The sequence below is a fragment of the Anolis sagrei genome, chromosome 3 (assembly GCF_037176765.1).
Source record: "Anolis sagrei isolate rAnoSag1 chromosome 3, rAnoSag1.mat, whole genome shotgun sequence".
NCBI classification, from domain to species: Eukaryota; Metazoa; Chordata; class Lepidosauria; order Squamata; family Dactyloidae; genus Anolis; species Anolis sagrei.
This window is the reverse complement of record NC_090023.1, coordinates 935,391-957,394: the sequence shown is the minus strand read 5'-3', so window position 1 is coordinate 957,394 and position 22,004 is coordinate 935,391. Positions and strand designations below refer to the sequence as shown.

The 22,004-nt window shown below is 52.0% G+C and overlaps 1 protein-coding gene across 1 annotated transcript in view; it reads left to right on the top strand.

Annotated features, from left to right (window-relative positions):
- DCHS1 (dachsous cadherin-related 1) overlaps window positions 1–22,004 on the top strand; it is a 62,702-nt gene that overhangs the window by 24,684 nt on the left and 16,014 nt on the right. Inside the window, 9 exon segments of the mRNA XM_067466375.1 lie at window positions 12,463–12,651; window positions 12,956–13,187; window positions 13,364–13,600; window positions 16,386–17,402; window positions 17,519–17,706; window positions 18,600–18,696; window positions 18,887–19,044; window positions 19,139–19,976; window positions 21,572–21,811. Coding sequence (XP_067322476.1) covers window positions 12,463–12,651; window positions 12,956–13,187; window positions 13,364–13,600; window positions 16,386–17,402; window positions 17,519–17,706; window positions 18,600–18,696; window positions 18,887–19,044; window positions 19,139–19,976; window positions 21,572–21,811 — 3,196 coding nt within the window.

The following is a 22,004-nucleotide window of genomic DNA, read 5'->3' as shown; positions in this document are numbered from 1 at the left end:
ACCCTGGACATTATTCCACAGATATATAAACCCATTTTCCTAGTTCCAACAGACCTCACTACCTCTGAGAATAGATGCAGGCGAAACGTCAGGAGAAAATGCCTCTAGACCATGGCCATATAGCCCGAAAAAACCTACAACAACCCAATGTTTAAAAGCTTGGCATGATGCTAAATGTCCTTTGGTGAGTAGTTGGCCACTTGGAGTGCCTCCGTCGTGGCTGGAAGAAACTCCTTCACTGTACTTACTTGCTTAGGCGATCCCTCGTAGTCCAAGGATGATGGTCCTCCAAGTTCGGTGTCCTGGGGGTGGGTCCACAGTTGGCTGTGGAGCCCTCTTCCATTCGTGCCTCCTCAAATTCTGCAGCACTGCTGGTCACAGCTGACCTCCAGCTGGAGCGCTCAAGGGCCAGGGCTTCCCAGTTCTCAGTGTCTATGCCAGAGTTTTTGAGGTTGGCTTTGAGCCCATCTTTCAATCTCTTTTCCTGTCCTCCAACATTCCGTTTTCCGTTCTTGAGTTCGGAGTAGAGCATCTGCTTTGGGAGACGGTGGTTGAGCATCTGAACAGTGGCCGGTCCAGCAGAATTGATGGCGAAGGAGCATCGCTTCAGTGTTGGATGTCTTTGCTTCTTCCAGCACGCTGACGTTTGTCCGCCTGTCTTCCCAAGAGATTTGCAGGATTTTCCAGAGGCAGCGCTGATGGAATCGTTCCAGAAGTTGCATGAGACGTCTGTAGACAGTCCACGTTTCGCAGGCGTAGAGCAGGGTTGGGAGGACAATGGCTTTATAAACAAACCCCTTGGTCTCCCTACGGACGTCCTGGTCCTCAAACACTCTCTGCTTCATTCAGAGGAATGTTGCACTTGCAGAGCTCAGGCGGTGTTGTCTTTCAGCCTCAATGTTGACTTTTGTGGATGTCTGTAGACTGTCCATGTCTCACAGGCATACAGCAGGGTTGGGAGGAGAATAGCTTTATAGACAAGCCCCTTGGTCTCCCTACGGATGTCCCGGTCCTCAAACACTCTCTGCTTCATTCGGAAAAATGCTGCAGTCACAGAGCTCAAGCAGTGTTGTATTTCGGTGTCAATGTTGATGTCTGTAGACAGTCCACGTTTCGCAGGCGTATAGCAGGGTTGGGAGGACAATAGCTTTATAGACAAGCACCTTGGTCTCCTTACAGATGTCCCGGTCCTTAAACACTCTCTGCTTCATTCGGAAAAATGCTGCAGTCACAGAGCTCAAGCAGTGTTGTATTTCGGTGTCAGTGTTGATGTCTGTAGACAGTCCACGTTTCGCAGGCGTATAGCAGGGTTGGGAGGACAATAGCTTTATAGACAAGCACCTTGGTCTCCTTACGGATGTCCCGGTCCTTAAACACTCTCTGCTTCATTCGGAAAAATGCTGCAGTCACAGAGCTCAAGCAGTGTTGTATTTCGGTGTCAGTGTTGACATCTGTAGACAGTCCACGTTTTGCAGGCATACAGCAGGGTTGGGAGGAGAATAGCTTTATAGACAAGCACCTTGGTCTCCCTACGGATGTCCCGGTCCTCAAACACTCTCTGCTTCATTCGGAAAAATGCTGCGCTCGCAGAGCTCAGGCGGTGTTGTATTTCGGTGTTGATGTTGACTTTGGTGGAGAGGGGGCTGCCAAGGGAGCGGAAATGGTCAACGTTTTCTAATGTGACACCATTAAGTTGTATTTCCGGGAATGGAGAGGGGTTGGCTGGTGTCTGCTGCAAGAGGACTTTGGTTTTCTCAATGTTCAATGACAGGCCGAGCTTCTCGTCTGCTTCTGAGAAGATGTCCTTCATTGTGCAAGTGGGAGGACTCAGGCTACTTTTCCCTGCCAAGAAGCAAGGAAATCGCACTCAAAGCCCCCCTGACAGATGGCCACTCAGCCTCTGTTTAAAAGCCCCAAAGAAGGAGCCTCCCTCCACCACATCCCATCTGGGGCAGAGAGAGAGAGGGAGTTCCACTGCTGAAGAGCTCTCTCTCACACTCAGGAAGTTCTTCCTCATGTTCAGGTGGAATCTCCTTCCTCTCCTGTCATTTGAAGCCATTGCCCCATTGGGTTGTTGTAGGTTTTTTTGGGCTATATAGCCATGTTCTAGAGGCATTCTCTCCTGACGTTTCACCTGCATCTATGGCAAGCATCCTCAGAGGTCGTGATGTCTGTTGGAACTAGGAAAAAAAGTTTATATATCTGTGGAATGACCAGGGTGGGACAAAGGACTCTTGTCTGGTGGAGCTAGGTGGGAATGTTTCAACTGACCACCTTGATTAGCATTTGATGGCCTGGCAGTGCCTGGAGCAATCTTTTGTTGAGAGGTGATTAGATGTCTTTGTTTGTTTACTCTCTGTTGTTGTGCTGTTGTAATTTTAGAGGTTTTTTTTTAAATACTGTGGTCAGATTTTGTTCATTTTCACGGTTTCCTCCTTTCTGTTGAAATTGTCCACATGCTCGTAGGCTGAAAAAACCTACAACAACCCAGTGATTCCGGCCATGAAAGCCTTCGACAATACATTGCCCCATTGGTTCCTCATCTCCAGGGCAGCCGAAAGAAAGCCTGCCCCCTCCTCCTCCTCCCTAGGACGTATCCCCCTCCCCTCTTGATCCCTGGCCCTCATCCTGTCTCCTTTCAGCCTTCTCTTCTGTGTTGCTAAACATGCCCGGCTCTTTCAGCCGCTCCTCGTAGGGCATATTCTCCAGACCCTTAGTCCTTTGAGTCGTCCTCTCCCTCTGGACACAGTAGTCCAGCTCAGAGCCCACCTCTCCCTTCGGTTGTGTTGCCCAGAATGGGACACAGTGGGATTCCAGGTCAAATGGTCTGGATTCTCTGTTTGGTGTTTTTACTCGGGAAATGGAAATCAAAGAAAAATGGGGTGCGATTAATAGTCAGGAGAGAGGTATAAAAAGCAGTAAAAGGGTAGAATGCTCTCTCTGACTTCAGGCAACCTATGAAGATGAACCTAGCCCAAATTTATGCTCTGACTAAAAGAGCAGCAGATGAGGAAATGGAAAGATCCCGTGCTGAATCACACACCAAAACAGAGATTCTTGCTAATTACAGGCAATCGGAGTGTATAAATAGGAAACAGCAGAATCGAAGAAGAGAGAAGAGCTAGGCCCTAGAATCTGGAAATGAAGCAGGAGGCAAGGCCCACACTTGGCTCCTTGTGAGCATGGTCTTCAAGCCATTCAGAAAGTGAGTGTTTACGTGGAGATCAACACGCAACCAATGTGGACATTCAAGTAGACTACAAAATTGGAAGTTGGAGAAGCTGCATTCCCGCTGGGGGAAAAAAACAAGACCAGGAGCAGATTGAAGAAGCTGCTAATGACTGCATTGAGAAGAGTTCTAAGCCAGCCAAAAGGACATGAAGAACATCCTTGCAGAATTTAAAGATAATGTGGAAAACAGATTTGTTCCAGTCTGTCTCATTGACTCCAAGCCAGGAGAAGTCTGGAGCCAGAAGAAATAGAAGAGGTACAAATAAGAAGAAGAGCAAGAGACCGCTTCCACAAGATCCAAGAAATCAAAAGGGAATGTAAACCAAGAGCGGTCATGTTTTACCACCAGCAAAGGAACACATTACACAAGGTGTCGCAATGCCAGGGCTCTGCCGATACAGAGGCAGAGATGAACCAAACAAACTCCCAGTTTGTATCAAAGGATCCAGGAGAAGTGCAAAAGTAATGTAAACAATACACAGATTATTGGAAGGACCATATGAAGAACATCCTTGCAGAATTTAAAGATAATGTGGAAAACTTGTTTTATTCCGCCTCATTGACTCCAAGCCAGGAGAACTCTGGAGCCAGAAGAAATAGAAGAGGTACAAATAAGAAGAAGAGCAAGAGACCGCTTCCACAAGATCCAAGAAATCAGAAGGGAATGTAAACCAAGAGCGGTCATGTTTTACCACCAGCAAAGGGACACATTACACAAGGTGTCGCAATGCCAGGGCTCTGCCGATACAGAGGCAGAGATGAACCAAACAAACTCCCAGTTTGTATCAAAGGATCCAGGAGAAGTGCAAAAGTAATGTAAACAATACACAGATTATTGGAAGGACCATATGAAGAACATCCTTGCAGAATTTAAAGATAATGTGGAAAACTTGTTTTATTCCGCCTCATTGACTCCAAGCCAGGAGAACTCTGGAGCCAGAAGAAATAGAAGAGGTACAAATAGGAAGAAGATCAAGAGACCGCTTCCACAAGATCCAAGAAATCAGAAGGGAATGTAAACCAAGAGCGGTCATGTTTTACCACCAGCAAAGGGACACATTACACAAGGTGTCGCAATGCCAGGGCTCTGCCGATACAGAGGCAGAGATGAACCAAACAAACTCCCAGTTTGTATCAAAGGATCCAGGAGAAGTGCAAAAGTAATGTAAACAATACACAGATTATTGGAAGGACCATATGAAGAACATCCTTGCAGAATTTAAAGATAATGTGGAAAACTTGTTTTATTCCGCCTCATTGACTCCAAGCCAGGAGAACTCTGGAGCCAGAAGAAATAGAAGAGGTACAAATAGGAAGAAGATCAAGAGACCGCTTCCACAAGATCCAAGAAATCAGAAGGGAATGTAAACCAAGAGCGGTCATGTTTTACCACCAGCAAAGGGACACATTACACAAGGTGTCGCAATGCCAGGGCTCTGCCGATACAGAGGCAGAGATGAACCAAACAAACTCCCAGTTTGTATCAAAGGATCCAGGAGAAGTGCAAAAGTAATGTAAACAATACACAGATTATTGGAAGGACCATATGAAGAACATCCTTGCAGAATTTAAAGATAATGTGGAAAACTTGTTTTATTCCGCCTCATTGACTCCAAGCCAGGAGAACTCTGGAGCCAGAAGAAATAGAAGAGGTACAAATAGGAAGAAGATCAAGAGACCGCTTCCACAAGATCCAAGAAATCAGAAGGGAATGTAAACCAAGAGCGGTCATGTTTTACCACCAGCAAAGGGACACATTACACAAGGTGTCGCAATGCCAGGGCTCTGCCGATACAGAGGCAGAGATGAACCAAACAAACTCCCAGTTTGTATCAAAGGATCCAGGAGAAGTGCAAAAGTAATGTAAACAATACACAGATTATTGGAAGGACCATATGAAGAACATCCTTGCAGAATTTAAAGATAATGTGGAAAACTTGTTTTATTCCGCCTCATTGACTCCAAGCCAGGAGAACTCTGGAGCCAGAAGAAATAGAAAAGGTACAAATAGGAAGAAGATCAAGAGACCGCTTCCACAAGATCCAAGAAATCAGAAGGGAATGTAAACCAAGAGCGGTCATGTTTTACCACCAGCAAAGGGACACATTACACAAGGTGTCGCAATGCCAGGGCTCTGCCGATACAGAGGCAGAGATGAACCAAACAAACTCCCAGTTTGTATCAAAGGATCCAGGAGAAGTGCAAAAGTAATGTAAACAATACACAGATTATTGGAAGGACCATATGAAGAACATCCTTGCAGAATTTAAAGATAATGTGGAAAACTTGTTTTATTCCGCCTCATTGACTCCAAGCCAGGAGAACTCTGGAGCCAGAAGAAATAGAAGAGGTACAAATAGGAAGAAGATCAAGAGACCGCTTCCACAAGATCCAAGAAATCAGAAGGGAATGTAAACCAAGAGCGGTCATGTTTTACCACCAGCAAAGGGACACATTACACAAGGTGTCGCAATGCCAGGGCTCTGCCGATACAGAGGCAGAGATGAACCAAACAAACTCCCAGTTTGTATCAAAGGATCCAGGAGAAGTGCAAAAGTAATGTAAACAATACACAGATTATTGGAAGGCCCATATGAAGAGCGTTTGGGAGGTCACCAGGAACGGGGACTTTCAGGCACAAAAGCAGAACCTACAATTCTAATTAAAATCTGAGAACAAATGTGGAAAATAAAACCATGACCGTGCTCAATTTATATTCCAATCCCCAAGAAAGTGTGTTGGAAACTACAGGAACCGCAGGATCATTGCATTCATTTGCATAGTGTCTAGATCTAGGGAAGTCATGCTCCCCATGCTCTGTTCTGCCTTGGTTAGACCACACCTGGAATATTGGGTCCAATTCTGGGCACCACAATTCAAGAGAGATATTGACAAGCTGGAATGTGTCCAGAGGAGGGTGACTCAAAGAATCAAGGGTCTGGAGAACAAGCCCTATGAGGAGCGGCTTAGGGAACTGGGCATGTTTAGCCTGAAGAAGAGAAGGCTGAGACGAGATATGATGAGAGCCATGTATCAAGATGTGAGAGGAAGCCACAGAGAGGAGGAGGGAGCAAGCTTCCTTTCTGCTTCCCTGGAGACTAAGATGCAAAACAATGGCTTCAAACTACAAGAAAGGAGATTCCATCTGAACATGAGGAAGAACTTCCTGACTGTGAGAGGTGTTCAGCAGTGGAACTCTCTGCCCCAGAGTGTGGTGGAGGCTCCTTCTTTGGAGGTATTTAAACAGAGGCTGGATGGCCATCTGTTAGGGATGCTTTGAATGCAATATTCCTGCTTCTTGGCAGAATGGGGTTGGGCTGGATGGCCCAGGAGGTCTCTTCCAACTCTTTGATTCTATGATTCTATGATTTCCCATTGAAATCCCACAACAACGGATTTTACCAAATGCAGAGTGAGAAATGCTAGGCGTCCAAACCGGGTTCAGGAAAAAAAGGGGCATTAGAGACCACATTGAAAATGTATGTTGAATACTGGAGCTCAAAGAATTTGGAATGAAAATCAGTGTAGCATTGAGGAGGGGCCAAGGCGCTTGATTCTGTGTTGTCAAAGGCTTTCACGGCTGGAATTACAGGAGTGTTTTGTGGTTTCTGGGCTGTATGGCCAATGTGTTCTAGCAGCATTTTCTCCTGACATTCTGCCTGCATCTGACTGAGGATCCTCTAAAGATGCCAGCCACAAATGCAGGTGAAACATCAGGAGAAAACACTGCTAGAACATGGCCGTACATCCCAGAAACCACACAATACCCCAGCTGGGACACAACAGAGCAACGGGTTCAAATGGCAGAAAACGAGATGGCCAATGTGTTCTAGCAGCATTTTCTCCTGACATTCTGCCTGCATCTGACTGAGGATCCTCTAAAGATGCCAGCCACAAATGCAGGTGAAACATCAGGAGAAAACACTGCTAGAACATGGCCGTACATCCCAGAAACAACACAATACCCCAGCTGGGACACAACGGAGCAACGGGTTCAAATGGCAGAAAACGAGATGGTCAATGTGTTCTAGCAGCATTTTCTCCTGACGTTCTGCCTGCATCTGACTGACGATCCTCTAAAGATGCCAGCCACAAAATGCAGGTGAAACGTCAGGAGAAAACACTGCCAGAACATGGCCGTACATCCCAGAAACCCAAAACACCCCAGCTGGGACACAACGGAGCAACGGGTTCAAATGGCAGAAAACGAGACTCCAGCTTAACATAAGAGAAAAAAACCTCCTGATGGTCTCGGCTGCTTTTGAGAGGAATGTGCTGCTTCCTGGGAGTCCAGGAGAGCCTTCGACAACACAGAAGCGGATTGGATGGCCATCTGTCGGGAGGGCTTGGATGGTGTCTTCCCTTGTTGCAGAAGGGGGTCAGACTGGATGGTCTTTGACCTCTATCTAGGATTCTATGAGAACTGAGGAGGGCGTTTGAGGAGAGACTCCCTTGGTTAACAGGACTGCTTAAGGGCAGCAAGCCAAGCCTGGGTTCGAGTCCCTGCGCAACCGAGGACGTGACTCCCTTCCTAGGAAGGGACAACCAAACCCGCAATCAGCCTCAATCCTCAATCCGTGCCATGGTTGCCCTTGGCTCTTGGCGGAGGAGGGGACCTTGTGGGGCAGGGGCCTCCCTGCTGAGTCAGGCCCCCCTCCATCTCCCCTCTTTCCTCCCATCAGCGTTTTCCCCTGAAACCTGAGACCGCTTGCAAGACCACCAAAGGCTCCCTCCGCCCAGAGCCAGGGAGATGCAGTGCCAAGCGGTGCCAGGAGACCCCCCCCCTCCCCTCCCGCAGCCCCCTCCCCTCCCAGCCCCCTTCTGCTATGGGACTCATGACCCCAGAGCCTGGCGGTCAGTTCTCAGTTCGCCCTTCTGGACGTCCCCGTGTTGAGCCAATTGAGCGGAATGCGTCAGAAGGATGGAGAGAGAGCCTGAAGGGAAGGAGGCGGCCGCCCGCCCTCCCTTGAACCACACACAACATACAAGGACTCTTCTCACACACACACATACAGTACATGCCCATAGCAGCAAGAAGACCTTGTTTATCCATTCGTTCGTTCATTTGTTTGTATTGATTTCACTTCTTTACCGGCTTCTCTCCCAATGTGGGACTCTCTGCAGGCTTTGCATGAGATGCATTCATGGCTGAGCCTGGAACCCCAGGTCTCGCCGGAGGCCAGGGGAGCTTTCGCACAACTAAAACTTGTGTGCCAGCTTTGCCCATAATAATAATAATAATCATCATCATCATCTTTATTTATACCCCGTACCTTGGGAAGTCAGACTTGGCCACAGTTTTCCACATTCTGGTCGCATCAAGGTGTCACAATGCCAGGGCTCTGCTGATACAGAGGCAGAGATGAACCAAACAAACTCCCAGTTTGTATCAAACAGTTTAATTAAAGCAGCGCTTAATAAAGATAAAGATAGCACTCAGCCACATAATATGAAACAAAAAATGATAGCAAACTTACTTACTTACTTACTTGGGACTCTGCAGGTTTTGCATGAGATACATTCATCGCTGATCTCCCCAGGTCTCGCCAGAGGCCAGGGGAGCTATCGCACAACTAAAACTTGTGTGCCAGTTGCGCCCGTACCTTGGGAGGTCAGACTTGGCCACAGTTGTCCACACTCTGCTTACATCAAGGTATCACAATGCCACAGCTCTGCCGATACAGAGGCAGAGATGAACCAAACAAACTCCCAGTTTGTATCAAACAGTTTAATTAAAGCAGTGCTTACTTAGTGACTGTTTTAATAGTCCAAAATATAAAACATAAAGATAGCACTCAGCCACAGAATATGAAACAAAAAATGATAGCAAACTTACTTACTTACTTACTTGGGACTCTCTGCAGGTTTTGCATGAGATACATTCATCGCTGATCTCCCCAGGTCTCGCCAGAGGCCAGGGGAGCTATCGCACAACTAAAACTTGTGTGCCAGTTGCGCCCGTACCTTGGGAGGTCAGACTTGGCCACAGTTGTCCACACTCTGCTTACATCAAGGTATCACAATGCCACAGCTCTGCCGATACAGAGGCAGAGATGAACCAAACAAACTCCCAGTTTGTATCAAACAGTTTAATTAAAGCAGTGCTTACTTAGTGACTGTTTTAATAGTCCAAAATATAAAACATAAAGATAGCACTCAGCCACAGAATATGAAACAAAAAATGATAACAAACTTACTTACTTACTTTGGTGATCCCTCGTTGTTCGAGTAGGATTGTCTTCCAAGATTGGTGTCCTGGCGGTGGGTGCGTAGGTGGCTGTGGAGCCTTGTTTATCCATTCGTTCGTTCATTTGTTTGTATTGATTTCACTTCTTTACCGGCTTTTCTCCCAATGTGGGACTCTCTGCAGGCTTTGCATGAGATACATTCATTGCTGAGTCTGGAACTCAGGTCTCACCCGAACCAGGGGAGCTTTCGCATAACTAAAACTTGTGCGCCAGTTGCGCCCATACCTTGGGAGGTCAGACTTGGCCACAGTTGTCCACACTCTGGTTACATCAAGGTGTCACAATGCCGGAGCTCTTCCGATGCAGAGGCAGAGATGAACCAAACAAACTCCCAGTTTGTACCAAGCAGTTTAATTAAAGCAGCGCTTACTTCCTGGCTGTTTTAATAGTCCAAAATATAAAACATAAAGATAGCACGCAGCCACAGAATATAAAACAAAAACTGATAGCAAACTTATTTACTTACATAGATGATCCTTGTAGTCTGAGTAGGATTGTCTTCCAAGATGGGTGTTCTGGCGGTGGGTGCATAGGTGGCTGTAGAGTCCTCTTCTTGACCTGCATGTTCTCCCGCAGTGAGGGCATCAGTTTCCAGGTGGAAGGCGGTCCCAGTCAGGGTTGGCTTGACGTGCCTTCCTCTTGTGCCTCTTCAAATTCTGCAGCACTGCTGGACACGGCTGACCTCCAACTGGAGCGCTCAAGGGCCAGGGCTTCCCAGTTCTCAGTGTCTATGCCAGAGTTTTTAAGGTTGGCTTTGAGCCCATCTTTGAATCTCTTTTCCTGCCCAGCAACATACCGTTTTCTGTTCTTGAGTTCGGAGTAGAGCAACAGCTTTGGGAGACGGTGGTCGGGCATCCGGACAACGTGGCTGGTCCAGCAGAGTTGATGGCGGAGGAGCATCGCTTCAATCCTGGTGGTCTTTGCTTCTTCCAGCACACGAACATTTGTCTGCCTGTCTTCTCAAGAGATTTGCAGGATTTTTTGGAGGCAGCACTGATGGAATCATTCTAGGAGTTGCATGTGACATCTATAGACAGTCCACGTTTCACAGGCATATAGCAGGGTTGGAGGGGAATAGCTTTATCAACAAGCATCTTGGTCTCCCTACGGATGTCCCAGTCCTCAAACACTCTCTGCTTCAATGTATTGTCAAAGGCTTTCATGGCCGGAATCACTGGGTTGTTGTAGGTTTTTTCGGGCTGTATGGCCATGGTCTAGAGGCATTCTCTCCTGACGTTTTGCCTGCATCTATGGCAAGCATCCTCAGAGGTAGTGAGGTCTGTGAGGTGACCTCACTACCTCTGAGGATGCTTGCCAAAGTGCAGGCGAAACATCAGGAGAGAATGCCTCTAGACCATGGCCATACAGCTAGAAAAACCTACAACAACCCACTCTCTGCTTCATTTGGAAAAATGTTGCACTCACAGAGTTCAGAGCTTTGAAGACTGTTCGGAAGTTTCACGTAGTCCAACGGGTGGCAGCCAGACATCTAACTGGGGCAGCATACACCTCACAACCTCTGAGGATGCCTGCTCTAGATGCAGGTGAAACATCAGGAGAGAATGCTTCTAGAACATGACCATAGAGCCTGAAAAACCTGCAACAACCCAAAGCTTTATCTCAATGATGGCGGGAGGGGATATCAGATGGGGTGGGAAGGGCATCTGGGCTATGGGGGGGGGGGGTGTTGAGACTTGAGTGTCCCGTCCCCCCCGCAACCCAACAGAGCATCCCTTCCAGGAATGCCAAAGATCCGAGTGGGAGCGGTCCCACCCCAAACTCACCCTCTTGGTATTCCTGGGAGTGTCACCCAGTGTTTCCCACCCAGAGCTGAAAGGCATCTACAAGGAAACGAGTGAGGATTTTTTGTGGGGTGGGGGTGGGTCTGTTTCTCTTGCCAGGGGTCTAAATAACCCAGCGCTCCACTCCCGTCTCCCACTTCATCTCCTCTGCCGGAGGCTGCAGTTGTCCCGTGCCTTCAGGCCATTTCTGACTGACAGGACCCTGAATGAATGCATGAATGAATGCATGAATGTATGAATGCACCTCGTGGGGATTCCTTGGCAAGGCTTCCTCGGCGTGGGCTGGCCTTTGCCTTCCCCTGGGAGAGTGGGGCTTTCCCGTAGGGTCACCCACTGGGTTTCCATGGCTGGGCAAAGGGGATTCCACCCATGGCTTCCCAATGTCCCTGGTCTCCGTTCCAACCGCTATTTTGCACCTGCGCCTGAGGGAAGTCCTCCTGGTCAGTCGTGAAGTCGATCGGGGTACTTGCTTACTTAGGCGATCCCTCGTTTTCCGAGGATGATAGTCCTCCAAGTTCGGTGTCCTGGTGGTGGGTCCGCAGGTGACTGTGGAGCCCTATTCTTGACCCTCATGTTCTACCGCAGTGAGGGCATTGGTTTCCAGGTGGAAGGTGGTCTCGGTCAGGGTTGGCATGATGCGCCTTCCTCTTGGCATGCTTCTCCCTTTCACCCTCCATTCGTGCCTCTTCAAATTCTGCAGCACTGCTGGTCATAGCTGACCTCCAGCTGGAGCACTCAAGGGCCAGGGCTTCCCAGTTCTCAGTGTCTATGCCAGAGATTTTAAGGTTGGCTTTCAGCCCATCTTTCAGTCTCTTTTCCTCCCACCAACTCTGAGCACTCTGAACTCTGGGCATTGACCTTGAGTTTTGGAGTTGTAGTTCAACTACATCCAGAGAGCACTGTGAACCCAAACAATGGTGGATCTGGACCAAACTAAGACCATCAGAAATATATGTTTGCTGATGGTCTTTGGTGATCCCTCTGACACCCCCATCGCGACCCCTTCATGGGTCCTGACCCCCAGGTTGAGAAACATTGGTGTAATAGAATCTTATTCACATACACGCAAGGGTTGTTGCTTCTTCACGCCTGATGGATTGAGGCAGGAAGGGCTGACCGCACCACCATGAGAAGCCTCCTGGCCCAATAGTGCTGAGTCTCCCCCCCTTTGTGACCCACAGATCACAGCCACAGATGCCGACAGCGGCTCCCTGGGCTCCCTCTCCTATTCGCTGGGGACGGGTCTGGGTACCGCGGCACCGTCTGCCTTCGTCCTGGGAGAAGACAGTGGTCAGCTCTGCACGGCATGGGATCTGGACCGCGATGAGGGCACCACTGCCTACGACTTCACCGTCACGGCCATCGATGGGGTGAGCAGCCCATGAGGGACACTTACAGCCCTGGGGGTGGAAGGAAGGAGGGAGGGGTCAGTTCCTGGGCTTTGAGGGGGGCATGAAGCCCACTTTGGAACTTTCCTGGGGGGCAGGGGAAAGGGGGGTCTCTGGACGGGCCCTGAAGGATGTCCCTCACCCTGACCTTGATGACAGGGTAGATCTCTTTCTGCCTCAAGGACTCCTAGCTTTGACCTCAAACCATCTTCCCAGTTGGCCTCCATTTGTAGGAGAGGTCTTGCCTGGTTCCTCACCCCTGTCGTGCCCCCCCCCCCATATCCAGGGTGGCCTCAGCTCCATGGCCTACGTCCGAGTGTTCCTGGAGGACGTCAACGACAACGCGCCCGCCTTCTACCCGCTGGAGTACGCCACCAGCATCAGCACCCAGAGCCAGCCGGGGTCCGCCGTCCTGCGTGTCACGGCCCACGACAAGGACGATGGGCCCCACGGGCGGGTGACCTACCACCTGGTGGCCGGCAACACGCCGCCCCTCTTCACCATGAACCCCGACACCGGTGAGGAGGGGCAGTGGGGTGGGAACGGACGGAGGAGGAGCTCTCGGTCCTATCTCTCAGTCCCTCCTTCTGGACAAGTGCAGGTGTCCCCACAGCCCACTCCCCACATTCCTTCCTTGGACGCCAGGGTAGCATGGCTTCCTCCCTCTCTCTCTGAGTTGCCACTCTCTCTTCAGGGGCCATCTCCCTCCTGCGGAGCCTGGCCGGCAAGGCCAATACACTGGTGCAGCTGGAGATCGGAGCGCGGGACGGCGGGGGCTTGGTCGCCCAGCCCAATGCTCAAGTCAACATCAGCATCGTGGCTGGGACCGTCTCCGCCCCCAGCTTTGAGCGTGCCCAGTACTACTTCTCCGTCCCTGAGGACACCCGGCTGGGCAGCAGCATTGGGGCCGTTTATGCCCACAGCCCCTCAGGTAGGACCTTCGGGACCACCCCTCTTACTCCACCCATGGCTCCTTCTCCTCCTCTTGGTGCCCAAAGCCAAAATATGTGGCATAATGTAATTTAAACCATGTGTCATTCACGTTTAATCAGCCCACACACTACCTTGCCAGAGAAAGAAAATATGCCATGTGGGTGAACAGTAAAGAACAAGCAGTTTACTCTTCTTTGTTCAGAACAACATACGTACAATGTGATCTGTTGCACCAACTCACATAATGTCCTCGTATGAGAGGTTCAAAATAGTCTTTCTTTGTCAATTTAGATAAACCCCTTCAGCAGTTCATGAGGTAGACTCCAAAAACTCTGTTCCTCTCTGCTTCTCTCTTCAAACTGTCTCTCTCTGCATATGCATAGCTCAAGCCTGAACAAAAATGTGACAGTACCCAAAAGTCCCAGGCTCAGCCATCTCCCCGGTATTGCCCAACCAATCAGCTTCATGCCTCTTATTTTACAGTTGACACACACATACACTTTAACTGATTCCATATGTACAAGGTGATCTGTTGCACCAACTCACATAATGTCCTTGTACGAGAGGTTCAAAATAGTATTTCTTTGTCCATTTAGATAAACCCCTTCAGCAGCTCATGGGGTACACTCCAAAAACTCTCTTCCTCTCTGCTTCTCTCTTCAAACTGTTTTTCTCTGCATATGCATAGCTCAAGCCTGAACAAAAATGTAACAGTACCCAAATGTCCCAGGCTCAGCCATCTCCCTGGGTATTGCCCAACCAATCAGCTTCATGCCTCTTATTTTACAGTTGACACACACATACACTTTAATGTGATCTGTTGCACCAACTCACATAATGTCCTTGTATGAGAGGTTCAAAATAGTATTTCTTTGTCCATTTAGATAAACCCCTTCAGCAGCTCATGAGGTACTGTTCCTCTCTGCTTCTCTCTTCAAACTCTCTCTCTCTCTCTCTGCATATGCATAGCTCAAGCCTGAACAAAAATGTAACAGTACCCAAAAGTCCCAGGCTCAGCCATCTCCCCGGGTATTGCCCAACCAATCAGCTTCATGCCTCTTATTTTACAGTTGACACACACATACACTTTAACTGATTCCATATGTACAGGGTGATCTGTTGCACCAACTCACATAATGTCCTCGCATGAGAGGTTCAAAATAGTATTTCTTTATCCATTTAGATAAACCCCTTCAGCAGCTCATGAGTTACACTCCAAAAACTCTCTTCCTCTCTGCTTCTCTCTTCAAACTGTCTCTCTCTGCATATGCATAGCTCAAGCCTGAACAAAAATGTAACTGTACCCAAAAGTCCCAGGCTCAGCCATCTCCCCAGGTATTGCCCAACCAATCAGCTTCAGTCCTCTTTTTTTACAGTTGACACACACATACACTTTAACTGATTCCATCCATGCTCCAACAGACTCGTGGTCAGCCTTGCCCTTGAGCCACACAGACCAAGCCGGGGGAGGGGGGCGGGGCTGAGGAAAGCAGGATGCTCTTCCTTGGATTTCGGTCCAAAGTGGAAGCTGCCTTTCCGGCGCAGCTCAGGGCACTTCCTTTGTTGTTGTTGTTCAAGGAAGGAAGGGAGGGAGGCAGATTAAGAGTCTGAAGCCAAAGACCTTGAGAAGGAGCAGAAACAACCATCTGGTGGAGCTGAGCCATGTACTCGTCTCCCAAAGGCATTTTCCTTGCGAGCGGTACTTGCCTCAGAAGGGAAGGCATATTGATTGATTGGTCTGCAAACTAAAGTTCTCTTGAGTGCCGTATGGGACTCTAAATGCTCAAAGTGGACGATGGAAAAGCAGACGAAATGCCTGCATGGCAGATGGGTGTCCCATAGAATCATAGAATCATAGAATCAAAGAGTTGGAAGAGACCTCATGGGCCATCCAGTCCAACCCCATTCTGCCAAGAAGCAGGAATATTGCATTCAAATCACCCCTGACAAATGGCCATCCAGCCTCTGCTTAAAAGCTTCCAAAGAAGGAGCCTCCACCACACTCTGGGGCAGAGAGTTCCACTGCTGAACGGCTCTCCTTGTTTTTCCTTTTTCTACTGACATAAGAATAGAAGCCCTTTTTATTGTTTTTAATGTCCCTGGCAAGTCTGAGCTCGTTTTTTGCTTTAGCCTTGCGGACCTTTTCCCTACAGGTGTTGGCTATTTGTTTGAATTCTTCTTTGGTGATTTCTCCCTTTTTCCACTTCTTGTGCATGTCTCTTTTGTGTCTTAGCACAGTTAGAAGTTCTTTGGACATCCATTCTGGCTTCTTTGCACTTGTCCTATTTTTTCTCTTTGTTGGCACGGTTTGCAATTGCGCCTTGAGTATTTCACTCTTGAGAAATTCCCATCCATCCGTAACTCCCTTGTCTTTTAGTATCTGTGTCCACGGAATGCTGCTCAGCGTTTCCTTCATTTTTTGGAAATCAGCTCTCCTGAAGTCCAAAATACGGGTTTGACTTGTCTTAGTTTCAGCCTTCCTTTGTACTTCAAATTGCAGGAGCACATGGTCACTTGCCCCTAAGGATCCTACCACTTCGACCGCATCGATCAGGTCCTCCGCATTTGTTAGGATGAGATCAAGAGTGGGCCGAGGGTCCTGGAAAGCCCATGTGTGTGGGGCTGCCCCATCAGATGGAGGGCTCTCTCAGCCTCTAAAAATCAACAGCAAAGGAAGGGAGGGTGGAGGGTGTGCCCTGGGTGGGAGAAGAGGGTAGGGGACCCTTGGCAAACGATGGCAGTGCCCCGCCCTACACCCCTGTTCTCTCTGCTACCCCGTCCAGGTCACGCAGGAGGAGTCTTCTACTCCATCTCCTCGGGAGACCCGCAAGGCTTCTTCTCCATCGACCCGCGTTCCGGGAAGCTCCACACCAGCCGTGCCCTGGACCACGAGGCCCAGCCGGCCCTGACCCTGGACGTCCAGGCTCGCAGCGGCTCCCCTCCGGCCTACAGCAGCGCCCGGGTGCAGATCAGCATTTCGGATGTCAATGACAACGCGCCCGCCTTCCCTGCCCCTTCCGACTCCGTGCTGCTTCCCTTGGGGGCCGCCCTGGGCACGGTGGTGTACACGGTACAGGCGGAGGACCGGGACAGCGGCACCAATGGGCACGTCCACTTCGAGCTGGCGCCCAATGGGGCAGGAGCGGCGGCTGCCTTCGCGGTGGAGCGTTCCTCGGGAAAGGTGAGGCTGGCGGGGCCCTTGGCGAGGGAGGCCGGATCGCCTTTCAAGCTGCTCATCCTGGCCCAAGACGGAGGCGTCCCGCGGCTCAGCGCCACGTTCACCCTCCTCGTCCACGTCCGGGCGGAGGACGACCACGGCCCCGTCTTTGATACGCTCACCTACCGGGTGGAGGTGCGAGAAGGGGTGCCGGTGGGCACTCGCTTCCTGCAGGTGCGTGCGCTGGCGCAGGAGTCGGGCCCCCAACTCACCTATCACCTGCGTGCCGACGGGGACGCCTCCAGCTTTGGCATCGCACCGGACACGGGCTGGCTGCACGTCCGCAGCGCCCTGGACCGGGAGGTGCAGGAGCTGTACGTGCTGATGGTGCTGGCCGTGGCAGGTGAGGGCGAGGGGCGGCAGACGGGCAGCAGCACGGTGCGCGTCACTGTCACCGACGAGAATGACAACAGCCCCCGGCTGAGTGAGGAGCGCTACTTCTTCGCCGTGGGCGAGAACCAGCCGGCCGGCAGCAGCGTAGGCCGAGTGGCGGCCAGTGACAGGGACGCCGGGCAGAACAGCCGCCTCACCTTTCGCCTGGTGCCGCTCCCGGAAAGCAGCTTCCTGATCCACACACAGACTGGTGAGATGGGGGCAGGGAGTGGGGGCAGGGAGGGGGTCCTTAGCAGGAAAGGGAGGGAATCCCAAGGGAGGGCAAGGGTCTCTTGCCCAGGGCTGATCCGGGCACCCACCCTGCAGGAGAGCTCAGCATCGGGAAGAGCTTGGACCGGGAACAGCAGGCCAGCTACCAGCTGCAGGTCCTGGTGCAGGACGGGGGGACACCACCACGCAGTGCCACGGGCACCATCTACGTTACCGTGCTGGATGAGAATGACAACACGCCCAGCTTCCTGCATGTGGCTGAGGGGCGGGAGCTTCTGGTGCAGGTAGGGGGCTGAGGACTCTGGGCAGGAAGGTATGAGGAGTGGGGGTCCTGGGAAGGAAGGTATGGGGGCAGAGGGCTCTGGGCAGGAAGGTAAGGGGGTGGAGGACTCTGAGCATGTATGGGGGCGGAGGGCTCTGGGCAGGAAGATATGGGGGCTGAGGGCTTTGGGCAGGAAGGTATGGGGGTGGAGGCCTCTTGGCAGGAAGGTATAGGGGCTGAGGGCTCTGGGCAGGAAGGTATGGGGGCAGAGGGTCCTGGGCAGGAAGATATGGGGCCAGAGGGTTCTGGGCAGGAAGGTATGGGGCCAGAGGGTTCTGGGCAGGAAGGTATGGGGGTTCTGGGCAGGAAGGTATGAGGGCTGGGGGTTCTGGGCAGGAAGGTATGGGGGCAGAGGGTCCTGGGCAGGAAGGTATGGGGCCAGAGGGTTCTGGGCAGGAAGGTATGGGGGCGGAGGGCTCTGGGCAGGAATGGCAAAATGTGTCCTCACTAGAAGGAAGACAAAGGCAGAAGAAACGGCAATGGAGAATGAGCACATGGTCAAAAGCCAGGGCAATAAAAATACCTCTAAAGAGGAAGTTACCTCATCCCTTAGAGAGGTTCCATTGCTACATCTTCAAGGGGGGAGGAGACAGTGGCAAACAGGAAGAGTAAAGACAAATCCCTTTCTAGGAAAAGCATGCATAGGAATGTGGGGAAAGCAATCCCTCACTCTAATCCTATATCTAAGTCTAGCTACTCATTGAGACTTGTGGTTTCATCCGTGGACTACACAAGTCTCCAGAAGTCTCAATGAGTAGCTAGACTTAGATATAGGATTAGAGTGAGGGATTGCTGCCCTTCTCTGGGTCACCAGTTGGTGCAGGTTCTCAGCCCCCATGTCTGTGTCTGTGCCAGGTCCCAGAGGAGAAGCCGGCAGGGCTCCTGGTGGCCTCCTTGCAGGCGAAGGACCCCGACGAGGGAGAAAACGGGACCATCGCCTACTCGCTGGCAGGTAACGGCCCCATGGAACAATGCATTTGGGGGTTCTGGGCAGCCCTTGGGTATGCGGCTGGGAATGCAGTCAGTTGGTTCCTGAGGCGTCTCAGGATGGTCCAGTTCGTAGTCTGCTGAGGATGGATAGGGGTGGTATGAGATCCAATTTCCATTGGCCTCCAACGACCACCTGCCTTCCTCCCCTGCAGGCACCTGGGCCGAGCGCTTCTTCCTCCACGCGGCCACCGGGGAGCTACGCACGGCTACCAAGCTCCGTCAGGCCGACCGTGGAGAATACATCTTCACGGTGACCGCAAGCGACCGGGGCACGAACCCTCGCAGTGCAACGGCGGTCGTGCGCATCCAGGTACCTGGGAGGGGCTGCTTACATGCCTATAGACAACCCCCCTCCCCAAACCTTGGCCCCACTTGGCCTTTCTCCCAACTGCCCTTCTCCGCAGGTGGTCTTCTCAGGACGTGGGCTTCCTCGGCCAGACGCTGTGGTGCTGACCTTCCAGCCCACCGAGGGGCTCCCGCCCGGCTCCATCATTGGCTCCGTAGCCACGGCAGAGCCGATTCCCCGCGGGCCAGCCACTTACATGCTGGTGGGGAGCAGCCCTGGGGCCGGAGTCTTCACTGTGGACGCAGAGACGGGGGAGATCTATGTGACGCAGGAGCTGGACTACGAGTCCGGTACGAGGCACACTCTGCAAGTGAGCGTGGAGGACGCCGCGCAGGGCTACCCGAGCCAGCGCCTGGTGCTGGTCGAGATCCACGTCCAGGACCGTAATGACCACGCGCCCGCCTGGCCGCAGGACCCGGTCACAGTGGTGGTGTCCGAGAGCGTGGCCCCCGGCTTCTCCCTCTTCACGTTCCAGGCGCTGGACAAGGACGGCCCGGGCCCCAACAGCCAGCTGCGCTACAGCCTCTTGCGCCAGGAGGCGGCCCTCCCGCCCTTCCAGCTGGACCCTCGCAGTGGGGAACTCAGCCTGCAGGGCCCGCTGGACCGGGAGAGCCAGGCCGCCTACCTGCTGGTGGTCCAGGCCACAGACCAGGCCCTCAATGCCAGCCAGCGCCGTTCGGCAGCCGTCACCGCACACGTCTTTGTCACGGATGAGAACGACAACGCGCCCGAGTTCCTCTCCCCCGCAAAGGTCGACATCCCTGAAGACCAGCCAACCGGCTTCCTGGTGCTGCAAGTGGTGGCCAGGGACCGGGACTTGGGCGAGAACGGCCGGGTCAGCTACGCCCTGCGTGCCGGGAACGCCAAGGGACGCTTCCACCTCAACCCCGGAACGGGTGAGCAGTGGGGACAGGAAGGGGGTGAGGGGGAAAGGGCGGCCACCTTGTGCCACAGGGAGGGGCCAGAAGGGTCCCCGAGGGGCCACGCTTGGCAGCCCCTCCCCTCCCCATTGTTGTTGCTCGTCAGGTGGGCTTGCCGTTCTCCCTCCCGGCTCCTGGGAAGTCCTGCAGGTTTCCCTGCAGAATCTGGGCTGAAGCATTTTTGACGGGTTTGTTTAGTTTGTATTGAAATGTCTTGAATGTCAGCCACTTGGAGTCTTCTTATAAACAAACATCGTCCTCATCCTCACAGTGGGCGGAGAGGGGGGGTCCTACAAATCCCCTGGCCAGTTGTGTGTTTTTTCCTTGGTAACAAGATGCAGTGTATGTTGACATGTCATTCGTTCACTTGGCATCTCATTGAGCTGAGCCGTGTTTGAAGTGCTCCAGCCATTTGCAACACAGCCTGGCTCTCCTTCCCACCAGCCGTGCTTGAGATCATAGGGGTGGGACAAAGAGCAGGGCCTCCTCATAGAATCATAGAATCAAAGAGTTGGAAGAGACCTCATGGGCCATCCAGTCCAACCCCATTCTGCCAAGAAGCAGGAATATTGCATTCAAAGCACCCCTGACAGATGGCCACCCAGCCTCTGCTTCAAAGCTTCCAAAGAAGGAGCCTCCACCACGCTCCAGGGCAGAGAGTTCCACTGCTGAACAGCTCTCACAGTCAGGAAGTTCTTCCTAATGTTCAGATGGAATCTCCTCTCTTGGAGTTTGAAGCCATGGCTCCATTGCGTCCTAGTCTCCAGGGAAGCAGAAAACAAGCTTGCTCCCTCCTCCCTGTGGCTTCCTCTCACATATTGACACATGGCCCTCATCATATCTCCTCTCAGCCTTCTCTTCTTCAGGCTAAACATGCCCAGCTTCCCAAACCGCTCCTCATAGGGCTTGTTCTCCAGACCCTTGATCATTTTAGTTGCCCTCCTCTGGACACATTCCAGCTTGTCAGGTCCTCCAATGACCACAGTGCCTGGGCTGGTTTGTAGTAGGAGATGCCATTGGTCAAGCAGCCTGGACCCGAGCCGTTTGACCAGCACTGTGTATTTAGCCCAGAAGCAGACCGGCATCCAGCGGAGCTGCCGCAACAAGGGAGTGGACCTCTCCCTGGATGGCGCTCCAGTTAGTAATCTGGCTTCCAGCTGAAGCTTCCGAGCTATCTTCAAGGGCAGCCCCACATAGAGAGCGTTGCAGTAGTCCAGACAGATTGTGACTTAGGTGTGGGCGACCACGGCCAAGTCAGGTACGGGCGCAGGTGGCGCGCAAGTTCTTCCGGCTCCTGTTTGAAGCAGAAGGACTCACGGAGACTTCTCCTAGCAGAAGCCTTGCAGATAAAAATAAACCTCCCACTCGGACGACGGCCTGGCCAAAACCAACACTGCCTCTTGCAAGAATAGCTCTGGGGAGAAACAGGAAGGAACCATCTGGAGGCAGCGCCACCAAGGTCACGTCCGGCCAGATGACCGCCCCAGAGGTCTTGGTCTGAGCAGGAAGGAAGGAAGGAAGGAAGGAAGGAAGGAAGGAGGCACTCTGACCGCTCTTTGTGCTCCTCGCAGGGGTGCTGTCCATCGTGCGGCCGCTGGACCGGGAGGAGGTGTCCCAGCACAACCTGACGGTGGTGGCCACGGACCACGGCTCCCCTCGCCGCTCGGCCACGCAGCTGCTCTCGGTGCACGTGCTGGATGTGAACGACGAGGCGCCGGCCTTTGAGCGCAACAGCTACGAAGCCCGGGTGGCTGAGAACCGGCCCTCGGGGGTCCCCGTCCTGCAGTTGCACGCGACGGATCGCGACCTGGGTGAGGAAGGGGCCGGCACAGCTGCTGTGTACGAGGAGGCTCTCCAAGTGGGGAGGAGGAGGAGGGTGCGTCCCCACAGTCCCCTGACCTTGGGGGTCCTTTGGGGATGAAATGGTGGACAAAGACTCTGTGGCCCTTGACCTTCACCTGCAACACCCCCCCCCCCCCCCACACACACACACACACCTACATC